Source organism: Capra hircus, chromosome 1 (genome assembly GCF_001704415.2).
Source record: "Capra hircus breed San Clemente chromosome 1, ASM170441v1, whole genome shotgun sequence".
NCBI lineage: Eukaryota > Metazoa > Chordata > Mammalia > Artiodactyla > Bovidae > Capra > Capra hircus.
The window spans coordinates 69,923,483-69,935,881 of record NC_030808.1 but is presented as its reverse complement, the minus strand read 5'-3'; the positions used below and the strand labels follow the sequence as shown (position 1 = coordinate 69,935,881).

General features: G+C 37.3%; 1 protein-coding gene across 1 annotated transcript in view; it reads left to right on the top strand.

Annotated features, from left to right (window-relative positions):
- Window positions 2,494-12,399, top strand: part of LMLN (leishmanolysin like peptidase) — a 51,512-nt gene continuing 41,606 nt past the window's right edge. Inside the window, exons 1-5 of the mRNA XM_013963402.2 lie at window positions 2,494-2,712; window positions 9,934-10,028; window positions 10,586-10,616; window positions 11,522-11,604; window positions 12,079-12,202. Coding sequence (XP_013818856.1) covers window positions 2,494-2,712; window positions 9,934-10,028; window positions 10,586-10,616; window positions 11,522-11,604; window positions 12,079-12,202 — 552 coding nt within the window. The remainder of the gene's footprint in view (window positions 2,713-9,933; window positions 10,029-10,585; window positions 10,617-11,521; window positions 11,605-12,078; window positions 12,203-12,399) is intronic.

The following is a 12,399-nucleotide window of genomic DNA, read 5'->3' as shown; positions in this document are numbered from 1 at the left end:
TAACTGGGTTATCTAATGTAATGTGACTAAAACCTATTACTCCATAATTGGAAAGTCTAGAAAACTACCAGATGCCAGGATATTAGTATTTAATTTTGTTTTTGTATCACCCATAGTATATGGAGTCTTAGTTCTCCAACAAGGGGTTGAACCCATGCCCCTCCTGCAGTGGAAAGAGTCAATATGGAATGCTTCACATATTTGTTGTCATTCTTGTGTGGGGACCATGCTAATCTTGGTAGTATCCCAATTTTAGTTTGTGTGCTTCCAAAGTGAGTGTGAAGCAGTCTTAACCACTGGACCGCCAAGGATGTCCCAACAATATTCTCGTATTAGAGTGTTATTGATGAGCTTGAGTGACAGGCAACAAAATTCATATTTTAGAAAGATCCCTGTGCAACCCAGCATAAACAAAGGGAAAACCAGGTAGGCTTTGCAGTCTTAACTAAGATATTTGCACACTGAAATAGAGTAAGAGTCTTCAAAAGTAATGTTCTCAGCTTTGGTTGCTGAACAAGTAACTACACAAATTTGGGGGACCAGGAGATGGTTAGGAGGGGAGAGTTCATGAGTTCGAGAAAGCTGGAGAATGCTCACCTGTCAATATGTCTAGGAAGGCAGGTAGTTATTGGGGTCTGGATTAGGTGTATAGAGGAGAGGAAATCATCTCTGTTGGAGTTCAATGGATAGATCCAGGGATAATGGTAGAGTAATGAGGTGGATAAACAAGACGTGGTAGGCACTTGAAGAAAAAGCAAGCTGAGAGTTTGTAGGATAACCAGAGTAAATGCAGTTGGAAGTAAGCCTTGCACACAAATTCATGCATACTCTTAAACTAATGTAATGGTAGCATTTATGAGAGCCTGTATTAGACTTAATCTGCTCCCATAGAGGTTTGGTTTAGTGCAGACTGTCCTCAAGACAAAGTTACATTGGAGGAATTGCTTGTTTCACAGAAATGAACCAAAATGGCTAGCACCTTATCCTTTGAACTGTTAAGACACTGCTGTTATCTCTAGGAACTTGATAACTGGTACCATTCTTTCTTTCTTCACAATCTGGAATTTCTTTGTGGTTTTGTGTAGAGAGCACATACTAAAAGTGATAAATTTGGTTTAAAATCCCAACTTCCTGTAGCCACATCTAATGCCACTATTCTTGTGTAGGATTCCCCACCCTTTTTTTTTTTTTTTTTGGTTTGTTTTAGTACATAATCTTATCCAATGAAGTATAAATTCTTGGGATTTTTTTTAACCTACTACAGTTCCTAGTATAGTAATTTATAATATTCAATTCTTGAAGTGCCTGTTACAAGCTCAGTGCTTCCAGTTCCGAGTTTTGTGGTTTCTTTTGTGGGCCACAAGATTAGTTTTTCATAGTTCCTCACAGCTCAGCTTTCAAGCTTTTAATAGCAAGAATCTACCAGGTTTCCTCCAGGGTTAAAAGTGTTAATTGCTCAGTTATGTCCAACTGTTTGCAACCCCATGGACTGTTACTCTGTCCCTGCAGTTCTCCAGGCAAGAATACTGGAGTAGGTAAGCCATTCTCCAGGGGAATCTTCCCTACTCAGGGATAAAACCCGGGTCACCTGCATTGCAGGTAGATTCTTTGCCATCTAAGCTACCGGGGTTAACGCATTTGCAACTCTTTAACATTCACTGATTGTACAGAAAATGATTTTAGTTTAGAAGTGGGTTTGGGACCTCTCTGGCGGTCCAGTGATTAAAAAGACACGTTTCCAATGCCGGGGGCAGGGTTTGATCCCTGGTCAGGAAACTTAAGATCCCACCTACTGTGAAAGTGAAAGTCGCTCAGTCGTGTCCGACTCTTTTCGACCCTATGAACTATACAGTCCATGGAATTCTCCAGGCCAGAATACTGGAATGGGTAGCCTTTCTTTTCTCCAGGGGATCTTCCCAACTCACAGATCGAACTTAGGTCTCCTGCATCGCAGGCGGATTCTTCACCAGCTGAGCCACAAGGGGGAGGACAAAAAAATTTTAAGTGGATTTAACACGATATTATAAATCAACTACCTTCAACTTAAAAAAAGGTAGGTCCTAAAATCGGTGACTCAGCATAAGTAAAATTGAAAAGTACATTCCACTTAACTTTTAAATAGCTAAATCGTAAGATTTTGCATCTATTTATGTCTAAGCTCCTGGCACCTAGTGCGTCATATTTTTTCACTGGATAACTGAATTAAAAAGTAAAACTCCCTCAGTAAAGACACGCACTTATCACCATCTCATCACCATCAACACCGACTTATCGTCTCACGGCGCAACTCACGTGGCCCGCTAGGTGGCATTTATCGGCCGGCTTCACGCGAATGAGACGAGATGATCGCGATGCGACTCTCATCTTCTGCGTTGAACTTCTTACCGGTGACGCCAGCCAATGAAAAAACAACTTTCAGCCGCCAAGTCCCTCCACCTGCCTCGAGAGGCGAGGGGCGGGGCTGGCGCTGGGCGGGGAGGCGTCACGTACTCCATGGTAACGACGCTCGGCCTGAAGATGGCGGCCGAGCTGGGTAGAAAAGCGGGCTCCTCGGATTCAGGCCTGGGCCCGAGCCGGTGGCACTGGAGCGGTCCTTTGTGGGTCCGAGGCGTTTTACTTCTTTTAGGTGGGCTCCGGGCAAGCACCGCATCTATTCCTGTCTCCTTGCGCAGTTCTCCTCCATGCCGGCACCATGTCCCCTCTGACTCTGAGGTAGGGCGACGGAGGGGCCCTGTGAGAGTAAAGTAATATGGGAGGCAACGGTAGAGAGGATAGTGTTGGAACAGGGTGTACTGGGGGAGAAAGCGAGATTGGGCCAGAGACTGAACTCTGAGAGGGTTGGGACCAGCCGTCAGCTCCCTGCACCCAGCAAAGTGGCTCAATTCGGCATTTGAAAAGAACATCATCACTTTCCCGTGCGGAGAGTTGTGCTTAGCAAGTTGTCCTAGAGCAGTGGTCTTCCAACTTGGGTGTCCATCAGAATTACCTACTGTGCTGTGCTTAATCGCTCAGTCGTGTCCTAAGGACTTGTTAAAATTCAACTGGCCGCTCCATTCATTCCCTCCCGCTGCCCTCTTCTGACTCATTAGATCTCGTATGGAGCCTCAGAATTTGCAGTTGAAGTTCCCAGATCGTTGATGATGCTTCTTGTCCAAGGACCGACCTTTGGAAACCACTGACCTAAAGATTTGAAAAAGAATTGATTGGAGAGCGAGACAAAATCGTTGCAGAGATATTGGGGGTTCTCTGGAGACAAAATTCAGATTTTATTTTCAAGTTACTTCATCACATTGCTTGCTTTACCCTGTTCTCCTGCCCTGAAATACCTTTCTCCCTCCCATTATATTTTTCTTCCTGTCTAAATTCTTTCATTCTTAGTTCCTTAATCGCAAGGCAGCCTGCTGAAACCACCCCAGCAGAATGTTCTTTTCATTTTACAATATGTCTTATCTGTACTCTTTTCTGGCACTTAACCGAGTCCTGCTATGTGGTGACAGCTTATTTTTCAGACATATCTTGCTTTTGTAGTTGAATTGTAATTTTCCTTGGTGTATGAGGTTTGTGTCTTGTACTTTGATTTCTGTACAGTATTTAGAGGAGGGCCACAGTAAATCAGTATTCTTTGAGGAAAGGAGACATAGTACCTGGGGGCGAGGCTACATGTTGTGCTTGATTTTATATTAATATTTTGTCTTATTACTTTATCAAAAAAGATTAATTTGGAAATTTTCAGTTCAGCCCAGAAATTTAAGACCATTAATTTTTGTGATAATTTTCAAATTTCTCTGTATGCTGTTATAACCATATATGCCAGAATACTAAGTTTGGTGTTTGTGGCTATATTACAGCTTTTATCATGACACTGCATTCTGGCTGAATTGTTTTATTTATTCTTTAATCTCTTAGGCACTTGTAAGTGTATAATACAGTATTGTAATCTGTAATCACTGTGTTGTACATTAGATCTCCAGGACTGACTTATCTACTAGTTGCAAAGTTGTACCCTTAAACATGTCAGTTCCCCCACCTACCTAGTGAATTCTTTTTAAAATACATTCCCACAAAGCCCTGCACGTCTCTCTTTGAATTTAGATCAAGAGAAAGTAGTTCAAAGAACTGCAAAATCTCTGTACTTGAAGGAACCTTAATAGCTGTTTTCTTCTCGTGATTGTTGCCAGTGTACAAATCTCTCACTTATATTTGAACATTTCCACAAATATGGAAATTGTCTCCAGAGGCAGTCCCTTTGCTTTTTGGAGAGATCATTGTTCTTTTTATAGACCTGAAAGCGGACTTCCCAGGCAGTACAGTGCTAAGAGTTTCCTCTGCAGGGGACACATGTTCAATCCCTGGCAGGGAACTAAGATTCCACGTGCTGTGCGGTGTGGCTAAATAAAATAAAGGTACAGAGCTTGAAAAGTCTTCCTGAAACTTCCCTCCACTATTCTTCTTTATGGCTCTTGGCTGAACAAACTAAATAGTGATGGTGCTTTGGATATTAAAAGCAAGCTATTAAATTCTTGAGAGTTCTCATTCCTAATAAATTTTCCTGTTTTTTCATAGAGTATGTTGTAACAAGTCCTCATAGCCATTTTCTTTGCTTTAAATTGGACACAAAGAATAGGCAAGTGCTATTCATTGTAACAGTAGTGACTGCATCTCTGTTAATTGCAACAGGAAATTACAGTAACTTTATATTGGTAATGGTGGGGAACTACAAAACATGGGACTCATATAACTTGTTCTCAACCGAAAACTTTTAAGTTTTGGTTTTATTTTTTATTGTGTAAATTAAAACAAAACCAAAACCAGAATAGTATAATGAACTCCCATGACCCTTCACCCAGCTTCAACACTATCACTGTTCTCTTATTCTGTTTCATATATTTATGTCCATTCTCTATCCACCCACTGTTATTGTTACTTTTACAAGTTTTTTTGTTTTCCCATAAAATTTATATTTATTAAAATGTAGGAAATGCAGTCATTTTCATTCATGTAAAACCAACAACCTATCACAATATAGAATAGAACATTTTCAAGTCTCTAGAAAATTTTCTCCTGTTCTGTGCCAATCAGTCTCTCCTATCTCTTTTCTTTTTTTTAAATTTTTTTTTGTATTAGATTTAGATTTTACAGCAAATTAGTTTTGCCTGTTCTAGAATTCAGCTTAAATAAATGGAATTATATAATGTATAATAATAGTAGATCACATTGAATTTTCCAGTAGTAAATCAACCTTGTATTTTTGGAATAGATTTTAATCGGTTATGATGTGTTATACACTTGTGAATTCAGTTTCCTCATAGATTAAGGATTTTTATATCTATGTTTATAAGTGATGTTGGTTTATAGTTTCCTTTTCAGTGAAATTTTTATTAGCTTTTGGTATCAGAATTATGCTGACTGTACAAAATGAGTTGGAAAGTTCTATCACGTATTTTCTAAAAGAGTTTGTAGAAAATATCTTCCTTAATATCTTCCCTGCCGTTCACTATCTCCGGGAGTCTGCTCAAACTCATGTCCATTGAGTCAGTGATGCCATCCATAACTGAAACTATCAGGGCCTACAGTTTTCTTTATGAAAAGGTTTTTTTTTTTTTTTAACACTTTTATTGAGCTATAATTTATATACCATAAAATTCACCCACTTAAGTATCCAAATAAGTGATTTTTAATAAATTTACAGAGTTACGGAACCATCACCACATTTTAGAACTTTTTCATCAACCTGGAAAGAACCCTTGAGCCCATTTACAGAAAACTCATGTTTTCACTTCTGGCCCCAAGAAACCACTTTTTAGGAACAGATAAATCCAGTTTCTCTGATACAGGTCTATTCATAGTATCTATTTAATCTTGTGTCAGTCTTGGTAATGTGTGTTTTTTAAGGACTTTATTTCATCTAAATTGTTACACTTACTGACATAAAGTTGGTGATAATATATGTATCCTTTTGATGTCTATAGAATCCGAGTGATATCTGTACTTTCATTTCCAATGTGGTAATTTGTGTTTATTCTATTTTATTCTAGTCCATTCTTTCTAGGAGCTTATTAATCTTATTAATAATTTTAACCATTAGCTTTGGTAATTTTCTTTAATTATTGTTTTCTATTTCATTGTTTTCTGTTCTTTGTTATTTCTCCTTATTGTGGATTTACTTTGCTCATATTGTTAGGCAGAGACTTAGATCAGTGTTTTTGAGCTCTTTTTTCTTTCATACTATAAACATTTAAAGATTTGTATTTCTCTCAGTACAAATTTAGCTACACTTCACAAATTTTGACACATTGTATTTTAATTATCACTTAGTTTAGATGCTTTTATTTTCCCAAGTAATCTTATCTTTGATCCATGGGTTATTAAAAATGTTTAAAATATAATTTCTAAATATTTGGTCCTTTTTTAGATAGCTTATGGTTATTAATTTCTAATTTAGAGAATATCTTCTGTAAGATTTCAGTTCTTTGAAATTGTTTTACATATACTTCAGCATATGCTCTATCCCACTAAGCTTTTCTGTGTACTTGTAAAGAGTATAATGTAGGTACTGAGTGTAGTTTTCTGTACACATCAATAAGGTAAGGTAACTGATGGTACACTTCAGATTTCTATATTTTTTATACAAGTTTAAGGGTTGTATTCCATTTACAGTTATTATAAAATATTAGCTATAGATTTCTGTGTTCTTAAATTTTTTGTCTAATTGATAGGATCTTAAAATTTTCTATGATTTTAAATGTTTTTCTTCCTTTAGTTTTGTCAGTTTTTGCTTCATGGATTTTGAATCTATTGCTAGGTACATTCACACTTATAATTATGAATTTCTGATGTATTCATCCTTTATTATTATAAAACATTACTCTTTATTACTGGTAATGCTCTCTGCCTTTGCTTTGCTGATATTAGTAGTCATTTCAGCTTGCTTATGATTAGAATTTTATATCTCACCTGTCTGTGAGATGTAAAAGTTTATCTTTTATGTCATTGGAGATAAACTTCAGTATTGAACATCTTTCTTTTAGTGCTTTAACTATTTGTTTCATTGTCTTCTCATCTTTATTTTTTTAATTAAATACTTTATTTTTAAAAATAAAAACAGGTTTCGACTCACAGCAAAATTGTGAAGAAGATACGGAGATTTCCCAAGTACTGTATTCCTCTTCACATGCGTAGACTCCCCTATTACCAACATCCCTAATCAGAGTGGTACTTTCGTTATAACTGATGAAACTACACTGACACATCATAAGCACCCAAAGTCCATAATTTACATTAGAATTTACAATTGGTGTTGTACATTCCATGGCTTTGGACAAATGCATAATGACACGTAGCCATCATTACAGTGTCATACCTGGTAGTTCCACTGCTTTCAAAATCCTCTGTGCTCTGCTTATTCCTCTGCCATCCTTCTATCCCTGGCAAACACCAATCTTTGTATTGTGTCCATAGTTTTCCCTTTTCCAAAATGTCATCTGGTTGGAATCGTATAATATGTAGCCTTTTTGGATTGACTTCTTCTACTTTGTTGTTGTTCTGTCTCCCAGTCATATCTGACTCTTTGTGACCGAGTGGACAGCAGCGCATTAGCCTTCCCTGTCCTTCGTCATCTCCCAGAGCTTGCTCAAACTCATGTCCATTGAGTCAGTGATATGCCTTTAAGTTAGCTTCATGGCTTCTCATGGCTTAATAGCTCATCCTTTTAACTCTGAATACTATTTCATTGTCTGGATATACCACTGTTTATTTATCCATTTACCTATTGAAAAGCATCTTGGCTGCTTCTGAGTTGTAGCAATTATGAATAAAGCTGCTATAAAGATCCACGAACAGGTTTTTGTGTGAATTTACGTTTTTAACTCATCTGTGTAAATGCCAAGGAGCATGATGGCTGAGTGGTCAGCAGTCATGACTGCAAGAGTATGTTTAGTTTTGTAAGAAACTGCCAAAACTGTCTCCCAGAATAGCTGTACATGTTGCATTCCCACCAGTAATTAATGAGAATTCCTATTGCTCCATATCCTTGGCAGCATTTGGTATAGTATATGTTCCAGATTTTGGCCATTCTAATAGCCATATAGAGATATCTCATTGTTTTAATTTGTGTTTTCCTGGTGCTGAGAGGGATTGGGGGCAGGAGGAGAAGGGGACGACAGAGGATGAGATGGCTGGATGGCATCACCGACTCGATGGATGTGAGTCTGAGTGAACTCCGGGAGTTGGTGATGGACAGGGAGGCCTGGCGTACTGCGATTCATGGGGTCGCAAAGAGTTGGACACGACTGAGCGACTGAACTGAACTGAACTGAACTGAATGATATGTAATGTGAAACATCTTTTTGTATGTTTATTTGCCATCTGCATACCTTCTTTGGTGAGGTGTGTGTTAAGGTTTTTGGCCTGTGTTTTATTTGAGTTGTTCATTTTCTTATTGTTGAGTTTTAAGAGTTCTTTGTATATTTTGGATAATAGTCCTTTATCCAGCCATGTCCTTTGCAAATATATTCTCCCAGTGTGTGGCTTGTCTTCCTTTCTTGATGTTAACTTTCATTGAGCAGAAGTATTTATTATTAATAAAGTTGAAATTATCAATTATTTCATTCATGGATTATGTCTTTAGTTTTGTATCTAAAAAGTCATCACTAGGCACTTCCCTGATGGTCTAGTGGGGGTCAGTGCAGAGGGCCTCGGGTTGGTCGCTGGTCAGAGAACTAGATCCCAAGTGCCACAACTAAAAGTTTGCATGCTGCAACTGAAAAAATAATAAATAGGGACTTCCCTGGTCCAGTGGTTAAAAGTCCACCTTGCAATGCAGGGCATGTGGGTTTGAGCCCTGGTGAGGGAACTAAGATCGCACATGCTGTAGGGCAACTAAGCCTGCGAGCTGCAGCTACTGAGCCCACGCACCCTGGAGCTCGAGCCTTAACGAAAGATCCCGTGTGCTGCTACTAAGGCTTGACACAGCCAAAAATAAATAACAAATAAATAGTACTAAAAAGTAAACAAAAAAAGTCATCGCTATCCCCATGAATATCTAGTTTTTCTCCTATAGTATCTTCTCTTAAGAGTTTTTTGGTTTTGTATTTTATATTTTACATTTAGATTTATAACCCATTTTAAGTTAATTTTTATAAAAGATGTGGGGTCTGACTCTAGATTCATTTTTTTCCATATGAATATCCAGTTGTTCCAACACCATTTGTTGAAAAGGCATTGTTTCATTTTATTGCCTTTTTCCTTTGTCAGAGATCAGGTGAATGTATTTATATGGGTCTGTTTCTGGGCTCTCTATTTCTGTTTCATTGACCTATTTGTTTCTCCTTTTGCCAGCATCACACTCTCTTGATACTGTAACTTTATAGTGAATCTTGAAGTCAAGTAGTGTCATTCCTTCAACTTTTTTTCTTCAACATTTTGTTGGCTATTCTGGGTCTTTTGCCATCTGTATAAACTTCGGAATTAGTTTGTTGATATTCACAACATAACTTGCTGAAATTTTTATTGGGATTGGCATAGGTGAAATTGGGAAGAACTGACATCGGAGAAGGCAATGGCACCCCACTCCAGTACTCTTGCCTGGAAAATCCAATGGACGGAGGAGCCTGGTGGGCTGCAGTCCATGGGGTTGCGAAGAGTCGAATAGGACTGAGTGACTTCACTTTCACTTTTCTGCATTGGAGAAGGAAATGGCAACCCACTCCAGTGTCCTTGCCTGGAGAATCCCAGGGATGGGGTTGCACAGAGTCGGACACGACAGACCTCTTGATAATACTGAGTTTTTGTATCCATGAGCACGAACTATTTCTTGATTTATTTAGTTCTTATATTTTTTTTTCTGAGTATTACATTTAAAATTTAGTTTGTTAATTTTGAGTCCTTAAGTAGCTAACCTATATGTATTTTTTCAAATCTATTACTTCTTCTCAGGTCATAAATAAGGTCCATCTTAAAAATCACGTTGTAAAGAGAGATGTTAATGAACATTTAAGAATTAAGATTATCTACGATAAAAGTATTGAAGAGTAAGTACACCATTATTCTGTCATCTTTTTTATTAGGACTCAAACTGTGAAGATACTTTCATTTGTTACCTGGAGTTCCATAAATGGAATTAAACTAAATATGCTTTTTAGTTTAGAAAGATGAAGGCCATGAGATATGATTTAAACCTATGCATTTTGAATAATTTAAACAGAACCAGCGTATATCTACTTGGATGTGGTCAATAAGAGACCTGGCTACAATAAGTACTTGAAGGAAAAATAAGAGGAAATACCAGTGTATACAATAATAAGAACATGTGCAAAATTATTAACCAGAGAGATGATATAGCCTGATTTTTAAAGAAAGAGAGGTTCAGAAAAGAGATAAATTATGAATCTGTAGTAGTTTGTGAAGAGCTATTGGGAGTAGTTGATGTCTTTCCCTATCTTTAACTTCCCAAATGAATGAGACTGTATTTGATCAACTGTAAAATGCTCGCTGAGATCTGGGGCTCCTGCCAGATATATTCTGAACAAATGAGACAATGGTTTGCCCTCAGCATGGCAATCTTTATGTTTTATGTCGTCATTTTCAGGTTGCTCCCTGAGAAAAGACACCTTGTAAAGGTATGTAATAAATACTCATGACTTGAACACTTAAAATGGTGCATTTTATTATATGTTAATTTTACTTCAATAATGGAAAATATGTACATGACTATTTTGTGAATGACTAAATAAAAGATGTGGTAAGTGTATTTCTCATTTTCACAAACATGTTGTGATGTACTCACTAAAACTTTGTTCATATTTGATATTAAGTTAGTTTTCTCATTTTATGATGTGATATTAAGTCATTCTCGTTTCTTTTACTTGTCTTCTTAGGTTTTAGGGGAGCAGAGCATGCTTAGGATAGGATGGAAAAGATGACTTTTTAAAAACATCAAAAACAGTTTTCTTGGTGTCAGTGCTCATTCTCCTGAAGAATAATTGGCCTGATAGTATGAAATGCCAAGGTTGTTTATAAAGGTGCTGGCCGCATACATTTTTTAACTATTATAGAGGCATGCACGCACGCGCACACACATGCGTGCGCGCACACAGACACACTAAGCCAGCTCATTATGGGCAACAGAAATTGGTGACGTTAAAGTAGATCTTCTAAATACAAGATTTTCTTAACATGAACTACATGAATGTTGTAGTCATCTAAAGCAGTCTCAAATTTAAAGTAAGTTAGATTAATAGTGGTGATTTATGTTTTATAATATTCTATTTAAATAGGGTACGGAAGGAACTTTCTGGTGCTCTTTCCTCCAAAACTAAACTAGAAGGTGAAGAAATTCCTTTGCTCCTACGCTCACTCTGTCCCCTACCCCTAGCCATACAACCTTTGACTAAATATTGTATTTGAGTTACAAGGCTTTTTCCTTCTTTCCCTTTAGTCATTAATACCCTGTGCTTGCTTGTTTTAATATGGTTTATCTCTTAGTTGTAATTCTGACTGTTTTTTTATTTCAACTTTTATTTAGAACAAACTTTTCCCACAAGCGGTTTCTTATTTAGAGAAGACTTTCCAGGTTCGTAGACCTGCGGGCACTATATTACTTAGTAGGTATGTCACGTTTCACACATTTTCTTGAATTGTTTAGCAGTCTGCCCTCTTCATTCTGTCAGTATGGCAACTTTTGAAATTTATACTGGGAGTATTTTATTATGCTGATTCTTAGAGACCAAACTGTAGATATTTAAAAAGAATAAAATAGCATGTTGGGTAGTCATTCTTTCCCTGATTTTCCATTATGACGGGACCCACTGGGTCTTTTCTTTGGGTGTAGTTGTACCCTTTTCCCCATCTCCCCTTCCTTCTTCCTTTATGTGTACAGTATAGGCTTTTGAAGTGCTTGAAAACCCGCATTAAGAAGATTTCCCATGGAACCAAAATTCTTTCTGAGACTACTTTTCTAACTAAAATAGTAGCTATTAATGAAAGCAGCTACTAGTTTTTTTTACAGTGTTTTTAACTGCTATGAACTAATCTTGTTTTTTGTTTTTTGTAATTAAACTTTAATGTAAAAATGAACTGAAGACAATGTGCAACAAACCAGTACCAATACCTACGGAAGGAAAATGATCACCATAGATGCTGTACTGAGGAATGTGCAGAGCATACAAAATGCGGTCCCATTATAGTGCCCGAGGAGCACCTCCAGGTAGTTCACCCTGCTCTTTGCAACATTTTCATTCTTTAGGATAAACTTAGAACAGATTTTCAATCTGTGATTGTTTCCAGAAGTTTTTACAGACTTAAGTTCAAAAGCTTCATTCTCTACCGAAAGTAATCACAGTTGGGTGTGCTGATTTTATTCTTTCATTAGTTTTCAGATGAATGTAGCTATTTATTTTCTTT